Here is a 19,655-nt window from a genome sequence, read left to right on the forward strand (position 1 = left end):
ATTTACTAAGATTGTCCCGCTTAATCGAACTACCACAACCTCTTATATTAAAAGAAAGAATATTCACAAGGAACCTGTTTTTTTTACTTCTTTCTGACTTCTTGAAACTTTATCTTTTCTTTCCGAACTTCTAATGGCTTCTAATGGGAACCTTCGTCTTTTCCTCATTGAACTCCCAACATTGATACCTTATCCCATAACTTCCAAGAAACATCAAAGTATGACTTTTTCCAAAAGCTCCTATTACCCAACACCACATCCTCATTCGACAACTCTTCACAACACATGATGGAATCCCCTGAAAATTTTGGGCCCGATGATTCTGAAATGGAAGAACACCGCTCAACCACTCTTGTTTCTCCTTTTTTACCAACCCTAATATCATGTGACGGAATATATAAAAGAAGAAATATATTATGAGAACCAAGAGATACAAGAACACAAGGGGGATTTTAACCCTAATATTACGTGACAAAATAATTATGAGAACAAAAGTTTCTTTTACTTTTTACACTAAAAGAAGAAATATATAAAAGAAGAAACCAAGAGATACAAGAACACAATAGGAGGTCAAACTAAGACCCATTAAGATCAAAGTCTTAGCCTAAGGGTATCATTCTTGTCTAATAGGTAATCTTTAATAATATCGCTATGAATTTGAGAATTCCAAAAGAAAGATTTAGTTTTTAAGCTTAAGTTAGCAATTAAATCAATACAACAATTGGCTTCCCTATAAATATGAGAGACCATGAAACCAATGGATTGCGTATAGAATAAGCAATTGAGCCAATGAGACTTGATTCTCCAAGGGACCAAGCTAGAGTTAGTGAACATCAGCGCAACCAAAAGGCCATCCATTTCAAGTCAACTAAAAATGCAATAAAATAAATTAAAAAATAAAGTAATAAAAAATAAATAAAAAATAAATAAAAAATAATAATAAAAGAGAAAGGACACACTATCAATACGATAGGTAAAAGACTTAAAAACTAAAGGAAATAAAATAAAGAACAAAAAAAAGCAATAATAAATAAATAATAAATAAATAAAAATATACAAAAGACAAAAATAGATTGAAAATTAGGGGTGTAGCTAGAAAAGTACTCTAGGCCCAAAGGAGTGGGAGTCCACAGGGGTGTGATAAGAAATCAAGGGGTGTGGGAAGACTTCATCTTTCCCAACTCCACATTTGGTTACTAATCCCGTAACAACAAAAATGAAAGAAAATGGTTACAACAAAAACGTAAAAACAACATAACTTTCTCAATTTTTCATGAAATTAGGCAAATAAATAATGAAAATTTATCTACTCGATCTCACGAAAACAATGATACATTCAAAATTAGAAAATATTCAACAACGAAAATTAGAAAATCAACAAGTTACAGCAGCATATATTTGCTTGATTTGACAATTTTATCCACCCTCATGACAAACAAACTATGAATTCATGTTCGGGATGATGTTAGGAAGTTATTAGATACATTATTTATATAAAACAAGCATTAATTTGTATTTGACTCTTTTTATTTATGAAGGTTCAAGAACACTTTAAACTCTTGATTTTGAAATCAATTGAGTTTCCATACAGAAAGATAATTATTAAGGTACTAAATAAATAAAGCAAAAGTAAAAATAAATAGAATTAAATAAAGAACAGGCATAAGAGTCATTTAAACAACAACAAATCACTTTTGCTTATGGAGATTCAATAACACTTTTCAACTCTTAATTTAAAATCAATTGAGTTTCCATGCAAAATGGTGATGATTAAGATACTAAATAAATAAAAGAAGAGTAAAAATACAATAGAATTAAATAAATAAATAAGCGTAAGAGCCTACCTATTCAATAAAAAGAAAGAAATAACTTGAAATAAAATGAAGAGGGTTTTGACTTAGTTTTTGTGAATAATTGGTGGTGAGATTTGTGAATGAGAATGATTTTATTTATAGACTCTAAAAATGGTAGTTTAGGAATTATGTATAGAGTGTAAGTGCCTTCTAGAAACTTATTTAATTAAATAGTGAATAATGATGTAATATATGCATGAAATAATGATGTAATATATACATGAAATAATATTGTAATAAATGAGAGATATTTTGTGCTTTCTAAAAATATTGATTTTTTTTATGATGCATGAAAATGATTAATAAAATTCAAATGAATATTTTGATGATAAATTCAAATGAATATTATGTTCTTCCATAATTCATAGGGAGTCTTACCCAGAATAGGTTTTATAGAGATACTGTTCTGAATGTAACATGTTGTGTTGACTGCCTTTTCCTAGAAGTGCTTAGCCACATTAGTCTCAATGATCATGGTTTTGGCCATCTCTTACAGAGTCATATTCTTCCTCTATACAAATCCATTTTGTTATGGAGTTCTAGGGAAGGAGAAATCATGGGAAATGTCATTTGCATTAAAAGGTTTTTCAAATCTTTGTTTTCAAATTCTCCACCCTGATCACTTATGACTTTAACAATTTTGAGATCCTTCTCATTTTGCACTTATGAGCATAAGGTAAAAAAATAGAATATAACTCATCCTTGTGTCTAAGAAATTTCAGTCATGTCCACCTGTTATAGTCATCAACAATGACTAGTCCGTACTTTTTACCATTTAGAGAAGTAGTTTTCACTGGTCCAAAAAGATCAATGTGCAGAAGTTCCAATGGTCTGGAGGTGGAAACAACATTTTTAGCTTTTAAAGAAGTTTTAGAAAACTTGCCTTTATGACATGCTTCACAAATAGCATCTGAAGCAAACTTCAGATTTGGTAGGCCTCTGACTAAATTAAGCTTATTTAGCTTAGAAATCCTCCTCATGCTAACATGGGTCAATCGTCTATGTCACGTCCATTGCTCTTCATTTACAGACATTAGACATTTACATTTTGATTTTTCAAATAAGAAAATCTTATCTTATAAATGGTGTTCTTCCTTATTCCATTAAAAAGAACTGAACCATCCTTCTGATTGACAGCTTTATAGAACTTTTGATTGAAAATAATGTCATAACTATTATCACTTAAATGACTTATAGACAAAAGGTTATGCATTAATCCTTCAACTAATAAAGCATTAGTAATGGAAGGGAGAGAACCGTTACCTATTTTTTTAGAGCCAATGATTTTTCCTTTCTGATCACCTTCAAAACCAATGACGCCTCTAGGCTTAAGTTCCAAGCTTTGGAACATATGCCTTCTTCCCGTCACGTGTCGCGAGCATCTAGAGTCCAGGTACCACGATTAGTGTCTCAGCTGCATTGTTAAGGATGTCTGCAACATAAATTATCTTATCCTTAAGTACCCATAACTTTCTGGGTCATTTTTGGTTAGTCTTCTTAGAGTTTTTAACAAACTTGAGTTTTTGTTCATGATATGTATACATGTATGCATAATTGAAATGGGAATAAGCTTTTGCTTTAGCATTAGGTTTTGAAAAGGTTTTACATTTAGGAATAACACTGTTTTGTTTACCAGAAGGAACAAAATGTGAATGAAGATTTTTTTGTTTAACATCTTTTTCAGAATTAGATTCTTCATCAGAGTCATAACCAATTCCTCTTGTTCTGTTTCTGTTTACGCCATAAATCATTAAAGCCATTACATTTCTATTTAGGCTTCTAGAAAGAAATTTCTAGAAGGACTTGTCATATTTCTTTATGACATCGCCAGAGTCTGTAAAGGCTTCTACAAGATTTTGCTTCTCAAGTTTGGAAATCTTACTCTGAAGCACGGAGTTATCATTTTTCAAAATAATTTTTTCTTCACTTAAACTTGAAAAATCTTTCTTAAGCTCACAATATGCTTCTGACTCAAATACATGAATCTTTTTCAGATCCTTGTATTTGTTCAAGAGCTTGTGATACTTATCCAGAACTTCTGATAAACTAGATTCAAGTTCAGAGCGAGAGAGTTCAACAAATACCTCTTCAGAATCTGACTCAGATTCTAATTCTATTTGAAATTTTCTCAACGGGATCTTCTGTGCATGCCATCAGCACCACATTAGTTTTCTCTTCTTCTGAGTCGGCTTTCGAGGATTTTGAATCATCCCATGTAGCCATCAGACCCTTCTTATTTCCTCTGAAGTTCTTCTTATTAGGTTTGTCTTTCTTTAACTTAGGACATTCATTCTCGAAATGGCCTGGCTCCTTGCACTCAAAACAAGTGATGTTTTTGTTGGCTCCAGCTTTCTTGAATCCAAAAGTAGGACCACATGTCCTTCTTTTTCCTCTGAATTTGCCTTGTCCTTTCTTCCAGAGTTGATTGACACGCCTGGAAAGAAGAGACAATTAATATTCTTCTTCTGATTCCTCTTCATAATCTTCATCTTCTTTTTATTGAAGAGCTTTTGTATTTTTAGACTTTCCTAAAGACTTTAGAGCAACATATTTTCTATTTCTCTTGGTCTCATCTTATTCAAGCTCAATTTCATGACTTCATAAATAACTAATGAGTTATTCAAGATAAGTGTTGTTCAAATCCTTTGATAACTCCAAAGTAGTTACCATAGGTCTCCATCTTTTAAGTAAACTTCTGATGATCTTCTTCACATGATCAAAATAGAATACCCTTTGTCTAGAACTTTAAGTTCCGCAACAAGAGTTTGAAACCTTGAGAACATGTTCTCAACAGTTTCACCTTCTTCATCTTGAACGCTTCATATTTTTGAATAAAGGAAAGTGCCTTGGTTTCTTTGACTAGGGCGTTCCCTTCATGATTCATCCTCAGAGAATCAAATATGGACTTTGCAGTATCTCTGTTGGCGATCTTTTCATACTCAGTGTATGAAATGGCGTTCGGCAAAATAGTTCTAGTTTTGTGATGATTTATATAATCTTTCTTATGTTATTCCATCATCTACATGGTGTATGTAGCCATCAACTACTATATCCCATAGATCAACGTCATGAACTAGAAATAAGTTTTTTGTTATATATTTCCAGTAATCAAATCTTTCTCCATAAAAAATATGACGTTTAGCATTATAGTGATCTCTATCATTTATAGAAGAAACTGGTGGTGAGATATCAACCATTATGTTTCACAACTAGATCTTTATCTAACACTGTTAAGTGTTTGATAGTCTTATCAAGACCAGAATCGGACCTATGATGCCAACTAAAGGTGGAGAGAAACACAAGAAATGGGGGTTTGAATTGGGTTTCTAAGATTAAAACTTTTTCAGTCCAACGCAATCAAACAGTAAACACAAACAAGAAAAATAACACCATTATTTTTATATTGGTTAGTTGTTAACTAAGATAACTCCAGTCCATTCGCCAAGGTGATTTTTCCTTATCAATAAGGACTTAATCCACTATAATCGGAATTGATTATAGATACACAAAGACTACTCATCTTTGTCTTCTTGAGTCTATCGGACTAAACCCTAGTCACTCAAGGAATACAACTCAAACAAATGAGATTACAAGAATGTGCTTACAAGATGGCTTCTAAGAAAGCATAATAACACAAGTTTTAGTACAATGAATTTTCCACACAATACAAACAAAATCTATATATGTGTTTCTATGTTCTATACACAATAATATTTAGTTCAACAAAAACGTTGTGTATGTTCACGTAAATTAGCATGGTGAATTAGCAATAACAACTAGCAGCTTGTCTAATCTTCCAACTCTCATTTATATAGGCAATGAAAGATCTATTGGAGGGTAGAATTGGAATACTAAAATGCAATTGTAGCCTTGCATAACGGCTTGCATAATGGGAGGAAAAATGGTACAATAGCACAGTCCTTAGCCCACAAAATCAGCATAGTGGAAGAAATATTTGATCTTCTATTGTGTACTATTTTACTTAGACAAAATCTTTTGATCTTATCTTCTAATCTTTAGAGGCTTCTGAATAAATGATGTTGAAGCATGTTTAGAAGGATCAAGAGACTGGTTGAGAGAATCTTCAGAACCTTGGTCTTCAGAGTCTTGACACAATTCCTCAGAGCCTAGTCTTCAGATCTTGTTCTTCAGAGTCTTCAGAACTTGAGAGCGCAGAATCTGGAAGGCTTGACACACCTCCGAAGGATCTTTTATCAGAGTCATAGTCAGAAGCTTTAATATAAACATTCATCAGAACCGTTGTCTAAGAGCATTCTAGAACTTGACATCATCTTGTAAAATACTTTTGTATCTCTTCAGAGTCAGAGTGTGTTGAGTCAAGAATCTAATGACGTCACACGCCAGATCTTCAAAATCAGAACATGTTAGCAACAACTATACACTAGACAAAACCATTAGGATACAAAATTGTTCTCTAAGAAACAATGTGTTGTTATCATCAAAACTAAAATCCATATGCATAACCAAATCTTGTTCTTACATCCATGGTCAATATCCTCCTCCAAATCGATGACCCCCTCAATGCCAACAACATGTTACACAAAAACAAACATTCTAATGGCAGTACGCTCTACCACGACAATGTTAATGCACTCAAAGTCCAAAGAGGCAGTTTGATCATTTGCTAGTGCCATATAGTAAAATACTGCCATAGTTGATCAATAATGGATTGGTAGAGCCGCATGAACTGAACCCAATGCCTCCTCCATACCCACCAGGCTTTAACCCCAATGCCTGATGTAACTTCCACGCTGGTGCACAAGGATATTTAGCTGAGGGCTGCAAAGCACTCAAGAGAAGGGTGCAAGATCTGATTGATTCCGAGTTGATCTTATTTACGCCTCAAGGCCTTCATATCAACATTAATCCTTTAGTTGGTCATGCGGGTCCATTGGTCCATGCTATGGAAGAAATTTCCAAGAATGGGTGTGAACATGATTATCATACTGGTCTCAATGAGCATGACGACCTCCAACTCTTAAAAATGCTATCCTAATAGTGGATCAAGAAAAGGAAGCTCATCCTCTGCACTGGCAATCATTTGGTTTCTTCTAGCATTTCATTTATAATTTCTTTACATGTTAAGCACTTATTTGCTTTTAAGTATTGTTGTTTTCTTTTAATGGTAATATTAATGAAGTGATCATGCATTTTTTGAATCAATCATGTTGTATTCACTCATTTTCCATTTATATCAAAACCAAAAAATATATATCTCCCATTCACTTATCAAATTATTGTTTTAACAAAGATTGGAAGGAGGATGATGAAAACTAAACACCCTAAATCGCGGAGGTATTCTTTCAATGAAAACTTTGCTAAGTGTGAGGCCTTGTTTCTAATCCCCAAACATCAAAGAGATAAGGAGTTAATCCCTAGTCAACCACTTTGAGCCTAACTGTTGGTGTTTCTTTTGGAATTAAAAACCCTTAATCTTAATCAGGGACGAGGTAGTTGTGTTCAAATAGTTTTATTATGCATTCAATCTTCAAAAGAATCAGTTCATCTACACATTATCCAATAAAAGGATCAACGACATGCTTTTCTTTGCACACATTTTTGAAGTGTCGAAGAAGTCGTGAAAATCCAAAATTTTATAGTGGTTGTTTCTCACTAACCATTAACAAGATAGACACCTTTCAAAAAATAGAGAAAAGAAAGAAGTCCGTTAAATGAAATAAAAAAAATGACTAAGATAGCGGTTCAATCCCCTGCTACTACAATTTTTTTTTATAAATTATAAGTAAATAGCAACGGTTGTTAGCACTTTAAAATCAAAGCTTGAGTGTTAATGCCATTACGGGTTAATCCAACAATTTGAATATTATTAGTGCAGTAGAAGCAATTATGTTGGAGTAGAAGTTTGAACATTATCAACATTAAGACAGGTGCAGTAAAGATGCTAGGTATATAAACATTGGTTTTATTAAAGAAAACCAAACTAAAAATTTGTGACGGCAACCATAAATCGGATAGCACACTAACTGATTTCTATTAACCTCAGTTCATCCAAATTCCACCATGAGAAAGAATTAAAAAATTGAACAATTATTTTAGATATAGTACTAGTAGGAAAGAAAATATTGCATTGATATTGTAAATGAACAATTATTTTGAAACAACAAAAAAGTATAAATGACACATTTTTTATAACTTAAATTCTAATCTATCAAACATTGATTCAACTTTAATCAATGTTATTAAGAGACTGCAAATCAAGAGACAGTTTGAAACAAGACACAAAACACTGCATAGTTCAGTAATGTTGCTTAATTGTCTTGTTTAGGCCTAACTTCTATTCAGTGATGTTGCTTAATTGTCTTCTTTAGGCCTAAATTCTATTCCTTCAAGAAAAAAACCCCCCTTCCACCAATTACCCTTTATCTCCGTAACAGTCATCTCGACTTCATCTTCGAGGCTTGAATTGAAGAATTCTCCCATCTCAAACTCCAGCCATCCATCGCTTCTCACACTAGGACGTTGCAATTCTTCTATGTTGGGTGGCATCGGCCTCCTCCCCTCAGGGTACCACCTACCTATGGGTGGCCCAGGTTCACTGTTTGGATCCAAATAAACTGATATAGTGTTGATATGGCCACCTTTGACTCCAACTGTTAAGTCCGCAGTTTCGTCCTCAAATCCAAAGGCATCAATCATCTTGAACACAAGATAAGCTGCATACTGAGTATTTGGGGACAAGGCAAGAGTGTTGATTATTCCACGAATTTCAAACCAGCACACCTGACAAAGCTTAGCTATTTCAGGGAACCTGTTCAAGATTTGAGCAGATAGTAAAGATAAGAATACAACTGACAACGCAAGTTCATCAATTAAAATCTGGAAGTTGTAACCAAAGAATAACTAAATTATTACATGCATAACTGATTATGATAGACTTTGAGTTAAAAAGGTTTACTCTTTGTTATCTATAAAGAGAATCACTAATATTGAGGTTCAGATTCAGGTGTAGGTGTATGGTTAACTTTGGGATTTAACATGTTTAGCAATAAGTATTGAAAAGTTGAAGATGGAAAATATTTTCATGAAAAATATTCAGTTATATCTTACATATGATACAATATGTATAGCCTTCTCATTTTGAGAGAAGCTATGGATTTTGAAACATTTATCTATAGCATGGTCTAGAAGTAGAGACCCACATTGAACACCAATTGGCCAAACCCTATGCATTATCTATGATTTGGAAGTTTCACCATGAAATGTTGAAAATATGGAAGCAAAGCCAATTGATTCTTGGGACAATCCTGTGACCGACTTATAATAACATGCAATGAGCCTAAACACGCGGCAAAGAAAATTAAGAGCATTGAGACATAGCTAATCCAAGAGGTGTATGTGGTTCATTGGCAGGTTATTATAGATAACAGAAAATAAGAGGAAACCTGGAATCAGGCGTAGAAATCCAATTCCAATAGCGCTGATCATCACCCCAAATGACTGTGAGAGATCTCGCCGCAAGCATGTAACACTTTTTTCCACTCTTTCTATTCAATTGAAAGCTCTGCATTTCAACATTCTCAATTGATATCATAAATTCAGTGAATGATGATAAACCCTAGAAGTCTAGAAACTGGGAGAAAGAGTAACAATACCTTTCGACCATTGTCGATGATGATAGGGCGATCAGAGAGGGCTAGATAGAGAGACTTTTTGGTAGGAAGATTAGCAAGTGAAGGAGAATGTGAGATGATAGAGTCCATGAAATTGGAGTTGGGAGGAAGAAAGGCATTCCAGACAGCATCGGAATCAGAGGCAGAATGGATAGTTTTAGAGACGAGAGAGAGTTTTCCGGCGTCAACAGGAGTCGTGCGAGATATTATGGTGGTGAGGCATCCTTCAGGCAAATCTTCAAACTCTGTCATTCTTTTTTTATTTTTTTTACAACTTTGATGTTTTGATGTAATTTTTGAAATATTAAATTTGATTTGAGTATAATTTTATTATTTGATTTTTGGGCTTTGTTATTTGGACTTAGTTTATTTTGGATAATGTTTTTAGAAAAGTAATGTAGTATTTTGAGTGTCTAATTATTTTTTAAGATTGTAATATTTTCTAAAATACTCTTTAAGTATCTAGAATTGAGAACTCTATAGAATTAATATGTTTAGAGTTCTCCTTAGAGTATTATAAATATAGATGTAATCCTACACTTTTGCATCAAGCAAAAATACAAAATTCTCTCTTCCATAAATAATTCTCCTACCTACCAAATTTCTATTCAAACGTCTAATATGGTTTATTTCCTAAACACAAAAATGATTTATTTCCAACAAAGTGTCATCAGAGCTTCAAGATCCTAAAAAAAATGGCGAATGGGAGTTTCTCTTTTCAAATGCTGATGCTCACAAAGAACAACTATGACAATTGGAGTATCAAGATGAAAGCGCTACTAGGAGCTCAAGATATGTGGGATATCGTTGAGAAAGGTTTCAATGAGCAAGATGAAACCTCGTTAAGTCAAGGTGTAAAGGAGACATTGAGGGAGTCAAGAAAGAGAGACAAGAAAGCTTTCTTCCTCATTTATCAATCGGTGGATGAAGATATATTTGAGAAGATCTCCAACGCAACGACAACCAAAGAAGCATGAGACAAACTTCAAACTTGCAACAAATGAGTGGAACATGTGAAAAAGATTCGTCTTCAAACTCTTAGAGGTGATTTTGAACGTTTATTTATGGAAGAGTCCGAGTCAATTTCTGATTATTTTTCTCGAGTATTAGTCGTAGTCAATCAACTTAAAAGAAATGGCGAAGATGTTGATGAGGTAAAAGTCATGGAGAAAATACTTCGCACTTTAAATCCAAGTTTTGACTTCATTGTTACCAACACTGAAGAAACACGGGGATTTAAAGACCATGACTATTGAGCAACTCATGGGTTCCTTACAAGCATACGAAGAAAAACAAAAGAGAAAAATTAAACAAAAGGAGGCTATGGAGAAACTACTACAACTCAACATAAAGGAAGCAAATTATGCAAATTACAAGAGGCAAAGCGGACGAGGTCGTGGTCAAGATCGTGGGCGTGGACGAGGACATGGAGGAGAAGGAAGAGGAAGTTACAACAACTACTCTAACAATGGAGAAAGAAGTTGGAATCCATGATCAGTGCATTTTGATGCACGTTCTTCCATGTTTGTACTTAAGCATTTCTTCGGTTTGCTTTGATTATTTTTATGTTTTAATATGTTTTCATAATTTATTTTATTTTTTGCACTTATTTAATTTTCGTATTTAATTTTCAGCATTACCAGCTTTCGTGAGAAAAATCATATCTTGAGCTACAAGTATCGGATTGAGACGTGCTACCAGTCGATGGAAAGCTAAGAAAAAGATCTACAACTTTTGTTCAGAAGTCGAGAGCTGAATCAGACTGTAGTAGGGCCAGAAAATTCGTTGAAGTTGCAACATTAGTTTTATTTAAATTTTGGGTCATTAGTTTTGGGCTTGGGTTATGTTTTCGATCCAGTTGGGTTGTAAACCAAATTCCTTGTTTTCCATATACCTAGCAGCCGCATAACATTAGGATGAGGACTATTCACGAAAGACCGGAAAGCTTTGGCAAGAATTCTCATGAAGAACTAATCGATCCAAACAATTTGCTGTATTCGGGTTCCGATACCTTGAGATTTTAGTAATTCTTATTCAGGTTTTTTATTCCTTTCAATATTAATATATGTATTTTGTTTGCTTAATCCGATTTACATATGCTATATTGATTTAATCCGATTGATTGTGTGATCCTAACTATAGTCACGATTTCGTTTGCTTAATTCGTTATCGAGTCCGTTTAATTCATGTTTGCTTAATTCATGAAACTTAATCCCGTTTGCTTAATTCGGATAATAGGAACATACAACTTATACTATCAATTGCGCTTGTCAGTTGATATTATAATCGAATAAGAATAGTTAATCTGCGGTTGGAATTACGATAGTCGATGATAGGCAAAGACCGAATCAGTAAATTGTTGCTATAGCTTATTTCAATAATCACTTATTTTAATCTATTTTTTTAATTGAATCCTAAACCAACCAAAACCCCATTAATCGTTACTATCATTGGTTAATTCATTCAAGAATCCTTGTGAGAACGATAATCCGAGTCAATTTGTCGCTAACTACGTTTTGTCAAAAATACTCGTTTTGATCCGCGTGCGACAGCGGATCAAATTGACGCCGTTGTCGGGGATTCTTGTCGAATTATCCAATAGTTTAGTTTTAAGTATTGTGTGTTTTGTTGTTATGCAATTTCCTGTTATTTTTCCGAATTTTTCTACAGTTTCGCGTTCGGAGTTGCGTCTAGAGTCAGAAAAAAAACCGGTTTTTGGGAAATTTGTGTTTGATTGTATAAGTTGTTTTCCTACTGGAAGCATAAAAATCGTGTGATCAATACTCCCTTACTCTAGAAGAGTAAAAGACTCTGACGTCAAATTTGCCAAATTCCTTGTTTTTTTATTTTTAATTAATTTTTTACTGTTTTCATAGTGTCGAAAAAATCCAAAAAAATCTCAAATTTTTTATTTCACGTCATTAGATTAAGTTTGGTGCTTTTGTATTTTTCTGAATTTATGTTAATCGTTTTTCTTCTTTCTATTTGTTTTTGTCTATTTCGGACATAGTTGATATTTCTGTGTTTTTTTTTATTATTACATGGATGATCGAAGAATATTAAGGCAGTTTGCTGCTCCTGATGTTAATTATAATGACTTTTGTATTGAATATTTTGATGTTTCGGTTCCTTTTGAATTGAAATCTGGTTTAATACACTTGTTTCCAAGGTTTAGTGGTCTTGCAGGTGAGGATCCGCATGAGTATCGGAAGGAATTTGAGGTTATGTGCTTTGCACCTTCTGGACCTTCACTAGAAGATATTGTCAAACAAATGACTGCAAATAATCTCCAGTTTCAACAACAAGTAGATTCTACTTTAAAGACTTTGCAAACACAGATTGGGCAGCTTGCCACTTTGGTGAATGCCATGCAGCAAGCTCAAGGATCAAACCAACAACCCTTGGAAGAACATTCTGTTTTTCAAATAGATTTGATTTCTGAAATTGTTGATGATACTTGTAGTGATTTATTTGCATCTGATTTTCCATCATTGTCTGGTTTTGATGATATTTATTCTTGTGATATTTCTACTGAAACTAAAATTTGCTCTGTTTTTCCTGAAATTGAGGCTGCCTTACAAGTTGATATTCTTACTGCAGATGAGGTTGCAAATAAAGTTGTTCATGTAGATAAAGCTCTTGACATCCCGGCTGCCTCAAACACTCCTTCTATTGAGCAACCACCTTCCCTCGAGCTGAAGCAACTTCCTGAAAATATGAAATATGCTTATTTAGAGATGAATGAAAAACTACCGGCTATAATTTCTTTTAACCTTGATTTCGATCAAGAAAATAAGTTTTTGCAGGTTTTAAGGAAGCATAAAAAGGCATTTGGTTGGACATTGGCTGACATTCCAGATCAGATCACCTTCACGTGTCCATTTGACACTTTTACTTTTAGAAGATTCTTTGATCCTGGAATAAAAGGTGAAGATACTAATAAAAATTTCAAGTTCAATGGACATTACCCAAAGCTATTCCATGACAGCCCCACTTTGGAAGAAGAAAATGTAGAATATATCTCTTTGAGAAAGGCTGCTTATGTGATCACCTATCCTCCTTGACTACTCGGGTGTGTTCTTTCCTCTCTCTTCTCTCTCTTATTTTATGTTTGTTTCTTTCATTGAGGACAATGCATATTTTAAGTGTGGGGGAGGGAATACTTTATTTTCTTTGTTTTTGTTCTTTGCTTTGTTTTGTTTTTGTTTTCTTTCAAAAAAAAATTGCATTTTTGTTGAAAGTTTTAGGCTATAGAATAATTTGAGGTTGGTTTGTAGAGACTTGGGAAAAGTTCACAAGATCGGTATCGTTTTAAGACCTTAAATCTCCTGAATATGAAAATCATTTTGAATACTTGTTATAACATAGCCTTGAGTTCTCATTTTTCTTATAGCTCTTGAGTAGTTTATTTCAGCAGTCAACACCATCTCACACGCAATATACGCAAGGAAGCCGATGAATATAAGTGAGTGCTCCGGAAAAAAAAACAAGGAATGCACCTTCTAAGTTTGGTGACCCTCACCCGGTCACTTAACCCAACAGATGTAGAACCTTCAATTTTTTTTTGAAAATAAGACTAGTTGTCAGTTGGTTCAGTGGTTTCTGGTACTGAACTTGGTAGGGCGAATTACGGTCCGATCCCCCGCAACTACAACTGAATAAGCAAAGGGTTATGCCACGTAGGTACTAGAATCCCGTGTAAAAAGGATCAGAACCACTAACCGGTCGCCTTGCTATGGGTGTGTGGAAATAACGGGCTTAATGTGATTGCGCCTGAATGAAAAAGAGCAAAAAGAAGGAAGAGTAAGTTAGGCTTTAACATAATAACATGATTCAAGTTGATTTGTGTATTCAGGAGGTTTATGATTGCACAATTGTGGATTAGTGTTCCTACGATATCCTTAGTGTGCAAGATTAGTACCTATCGATGCAAACTTAACCGAAGATGACTTGTAGCCTAGAATGAGTAACTGTTGATGTGTCTGTGTTTTGTTTTGTTTTTCATTTTGCTCGGAGTGCAAAACTTCAAGTGTGGGGGAATTTGATCAGTGCATTTTGATGCACGTTCTTCCATGTTTGTACTTAAGCATTTCTTCGGTTTACTTTGATTATTTTTATGTTTTAATGTGTTTTCATAATTTATTTTATTTTTTGCACTTATTTAATTTTCGTATTTAATTTTCAGCATTAGCAGCTTTCGTGAGAAAAATAATATCTTGAGTTAGGAGTATCGGATTGAGACGTGCTACCAGTCGATGGAAAGCTAAGAAAAAGACCTACAACTTTTGTTCAGAAGTCGAGAGCTGAATCAGACTGTAGTAGGGCCAGAAAATTCGTTGAAGTTGCAGCATTAGTTTTATTTAAATTTTGGGTCATTAGTTTTGGGCTTGGGTTATGTTTTCGATCCAGTTGGGTTGTAAACCAAATTCCTTGTTTTCCATATACCTAGCAGTCGCATAACATTAGGATGAGGACTATTCACGAAAGACTGGAAAGCTTTGGCAAGAATTCTCATGAAGAACTAATCGATCCAAACAATTTGTTGTATTCGGGTTCCGATACCTTGAGATTTTAGTAATTCTTATTCAGGTTTTTTATTCCTTTCAATATTAATATATGTATTTTGTTTGCTTAATCCGATTTACATATGCTATATTGATTTAATCCGATTGATTGTATGGTCCTAACTATAGTCACGATTTCGTTTGCTTAATTTGTTATCGAGTCCGTTTAATTCATGTTTGCTTAATTCATGAAACTTAATTCCGTTTGCTTAATTCGGATAATAGGAACATACAACTTATACTATCAATTGCGCTTGTCAGTTGATATTATAATAGAATAGGAATAGTTAATCTGCGGTTGGAATTACAATAGTCGATGATAGGCAAAGACCAAATCAGTAAATTGTTGCTACAACTTATTTCAATAATCACTTATTTTAATCTATTTTTTTAATTGAATCCTAAACCAACCAAAACCCCATTAATAGTTACTATCATTGGTTAATTCATTCAAGAATCCTTGTGAGAACGATAATCCGAGTCAATTTGTCGCTAACTACGTTTTGTCAAAAATACTCGTTTTTGATCCGCGCGCGACAGCGGATCAATCCACAAGCACAAGAGGTCGTGGAAGAGGAAATTCATGGTCGAGGTGTGATAAATCACAAATCAAGTGCTTCAACTCCAACAAGATCGGTCACTATGCATCTGAGTGTAGATTCTCGAAGAAAGTTGTGGAGAAAGCTAACTTTATAGAAGAAAAAGGCAGAGAAGAAGAAACTTTGTTGCTCGCGTGCCAAAACCAAGTTGAAGAGAAGAGAAACAAATGGTACCTCGACACCGGCGCAAGCAATCACATGTGCGGCGATCGAAGCATGTTCGTAAAGATCAATGAAGCAACAACTGGCAATATCTCATTTGGAGATGATGCAAAGATACCGGTCAAAGGCAAATGTAAAGTTCTTATACGCTTAAAGAATGAGAGATATCCAATGTCTATTATGTTCCTAACATGAAGAATACTATTTTGAGCTTGGGACAATTATTAGAGAAAGGCTATGACATCCACTTGAAAGAACATAGTCTTTTCTTAAGAGATTGTAGACATAACTTGATTGCTAAGGTGCCTATGTCAAATAATAAAATGTTCCTCTTGAGCATTCAAAATGATGTTGCAAAATGTCTCAAGACTTGATATACCGACTCTTCGTGGCTATGACATCTACGATTCAGACATCTCAACTTTGACAGTCTAAAATGTTTGTCAAAGAAGGAAATGGTGAGAGGCTTACCTAGTATAAACCACCCAAACCAACTATGTGAAGGATGTCTAGTTGGGAAGCAATTCCGGAAAAGCGTTCAAAGGAATCAACGTCAAGAGAGACAAAACCACTAGAGCTCATACACACCAACGTTTGTGGACCAATCAATCCAAACTCTTTTGGTAAGAGTAAATACTTTCTCCTCTTTATTGATGATTATTCTAGAAAAACATGAGTTTATTTCTTGAAGGAGAAGTCATAAGTGTTTGAAAACTTTAAAAAGTTCAAGGCCCTTGTGGAGAAAGAAAGTGGTATTTCCATTAAGGCCATGAGATTTGACCGATGAGGAGAGTTCATTTCAAATGAGTTCCACAAATATTGTGAAGATCATGGAATTCGTCGTCCACTAACAGTTCCAAGATCACCACAACAAAATGGAGTAGCAGAGAGAAAGAATCAGACCATACTTAACATGATACGAAGCATGCTCAAGAGCAAGAAGATGCCGAGAGAGTTTTGGGCCGAAGCAGTGGAATGTGCGGTTTATCTGACAAACCGTTCCCCAACAAGAAGCGTTCATGATAAGACACCACTTTGAAGAAGACAAGTCATGGTCTTTATGAAGCATTGAGTGGAAGGAAGCCTGTGATCTCTCACCTCAAAGTGTTTGGAAGCATTGTCTATACTCACGTTCCTGATGAAAGGAGAACAAAGCTCGATGATAAAAGTGAGAAGTATGTGTTCGTCGATTATGACTCAAGATCCAAAGGATACAATATCTATAATCCAAATAGTGGAAAGATTGTCATAAGTCGTGACGTGGAGTTCGAAGAAGAAGATTGTTGGGATTGGAATGTTCAAGAAGACAGGTACGACTTTCTTCCTTACTTTGAAGAAGAAGACGAAATGGAACAACCAATGATAGAGGAAAATATTACACCACCGGCCTCACCGACACCAAGGTTGGATGAAACAAGCTCAAGTGAGAGGACACCACGACTAAGGAGTATTGAAGAGATTTATGAGGTAACCGAAAACATAAATGACATTAACCTTTTTTGCCTTTTGGGTAATTGCGAGCCTCTAAGCTATCAAGAAGCAGTTGAAAACGTAAAGTGGAGAGACGCCATGGAAGAAGAAATCAAGTCAATCACGAAGAATGATACATGGAAACTTACTACACTTCCACAAGGATAGAAAGCAATCGGAGTAAGATGGGTGTACAAGGCGAAGAAGAATGCAAAAGAAGACGTGGAGAGATACAAAGCAAGATTGGTGGTGAAAGGCTATAGTCAAAGACAAGGAATTGACTATGAAGAGGTATTTGCCCCCGTTGCTCGTCTTGAAACTATTAGACTGATCATTTCTTTGGCAACCCAAAATGAATGGAAGATCTATCAAATGGATGTGACGTCGGCCTTCTTGAATGGTTTTCTCGAAGAAGAAGTTTATATCGAGCAACCACATGGCTATGAAGTAAAAGGGAAAGAAGAAAAAGTCTTGAAGTTGAAGAAGGCATTGTACGGACTCAAGCAAGCACCGAGAGCTTGGAATGTTCGAATCGACAAGTATTTTCAAGACAAGAACTTCATAAAGTGTCCATATGAGCATACACTATATATTAAAGCGCAAAGTGGAGATATTTTGATTGTGTGCTTATATGTTAATGACTTGATCTTCACAGGGAACAATTTAAGCATGTTCGAAGAGTTCAAGAAAGACATGTCAAATGAATTTGAGATGAAAGAAGTAAGCACATCGACACTCGTTACCACTTCATAAGAGAATGCATCGAGAAGAAGAAGGTGAAGTTGAAGTATGTTATGTCTAGAGATCAAGTTGCCGACATTTTCACCAAGCCACTCAAATTGGAAACTTTCGTGAAGCTAAGGAATATGCTTGGAGTCACAAATCAAGTTTAAGGGGGGATGTTGAAATATTAAACTTGATTTGGGCTTAATCTTATTATTTGATTTTTGGGCTTTGTTATTTGGGCTTAGTTTATTTTGGGTAATGTTTTTAGAAAAGTCTTGTAGTATTTTGAGTGTCTAGATATTTCTTAAGATTGTAATATTTTCTAGAATACTCTTTATGTGTCTAGAGTTGAGAACTCTCTAGAATTAGTGTATCTAGAGTTCTCCTTAGAGTACTATAAATAAAGACGTAATCCTACACTTTTGCATAAAGCAAAAATACAAAGTTCTCTCTTCCATAAATACTTCTCCTACCTACCAAGTTTCTATTCAAGCCTCTAATATTCCCACACACTTTCCCTAAACACAAAAGGGATTTATTTCCAACACTAATTTCATTATCAAAATTGAAATGAATCATGGTCATTTCAGGGTCGGCCTAATCAATCTGGACCATGTTATAATTTAAAAAATAGATTTAAAAATATTAATTTATATCAAATATTTTTAAAAAATCAATAAAAATACATAGATTTTAAAAATAAATTATGATTTTACACCTCATTTTAAAAAATTGATGTAAAATAAATTTTGAAAAAATACTATGATTCTACATTTATTGTTAAAAAATAGGTGTAAAATGTATTATTTTTTTAAATTAAAAAAAAAGCCCTGCAAAAGTTGGGACCAATGCTTGCACATGCACCGGACCGGTCCTGGATCATTTATTAGTCGAGTTTGATTCAAGGATTGCGCATAAATTAAAAATACTCTTTTAATTTTTATTTTCAATTTAAAAAATATATATATAACACAACTTAATACAATTGTTTAAATTGAATAATGATTTTATTTGTGTTAATGCCAAGCAAATTCTGATTTATCTCTTGAATTTTTTTTAAAATTAATTTTGTAATACGAAGATTCTTTTGTTTTAAATCCTGAAAAATTATTTTTTGTAAAATCAACACTATTATATGAAGATTTTGTTGTTTTACACTCTATAAAATTGTTTTTTTTATATAAAATTAACTTTGCAAAACTAATTATGTAAAATTATTTATTGTAAAACTAATTTTGCCATATAAAAATGACAAGGTTAATTTAAAAAATAATAATTTTATAATGTCTAAAACAACATGATCTTTAGATGACACAATTTGTTTAAAAAAAATAATAAATTCACATGGTTTAAAATAACAGAATCTTCGTATGACAATGTTAGTTTTAAAAACAAAATTACAGAGGTAAATCAGAATTCGCCTATATAATAAGGGGTAAAATGATATTAACCCATTTTAATTTAACTTTTTTATAGGAATACAATTGAATAGTTATGATTAGGAGTGTATATGAATTGGTTTGGATTGAATTTAGTCAAAATCATGACACAACTCATAGAGAGTACACCCGTTTTGGTGAGGTGAAATAACCACTCATGATATTATTGGGTCGGTTTGACTAAAATCAC

The 19,655-nt window shown here is 33.9% G+C and overlaps 1 protein-coding gene across 1 annotated transcript; it reads right to left on the bottom strand.

The window, feature by feature from the left end:
• Window positions 1–7,940: 7,940 nt before the first annotated feature.
• On the bottom strand, window positions 7,941–9,790 carry LOC127097530 (putative F-box protein PP2-B12). Its single transcript, XM_051036029.1, has 3 exons — window positions 9,488–9,790; window positions 9,278–9,396; window positions 7,941–8,643 (listed from the first exon to the last, which is right to left on the bottom strand). The coding sequence occupies exons 1-3, from the start codon at window positions 9,755–9,757 to the stop codon at window positions 8,187–8,189; spliced, it is 846 nt and encodes a 281-aa protein (XP_050891986.1). The 5' UTR covers window positions 9,758–9,790; the 3' UTR covers window positions 7,941–8,186.
• Window positions 9,791–19,655: the final 9,865 nt, after the last annotated feature.

This window comes from Lathyrus oleraceus, chromosome 6, assembly GCF_024323335.1.
Source record: "Lathyrus oleraceus cultivar Zhongwan6 chromosome 6, CAAS_Psat_ZW6_1.0, whole genome shotgun sequence".
Taxonomy (NCBI): domain Eukaryota; kingdom Viridiplantae; phylum Streptophyta; class Magnoliopsida; order Fabales; family Fabaceae; genus Lathyrus; species Lathyrus oleraceus.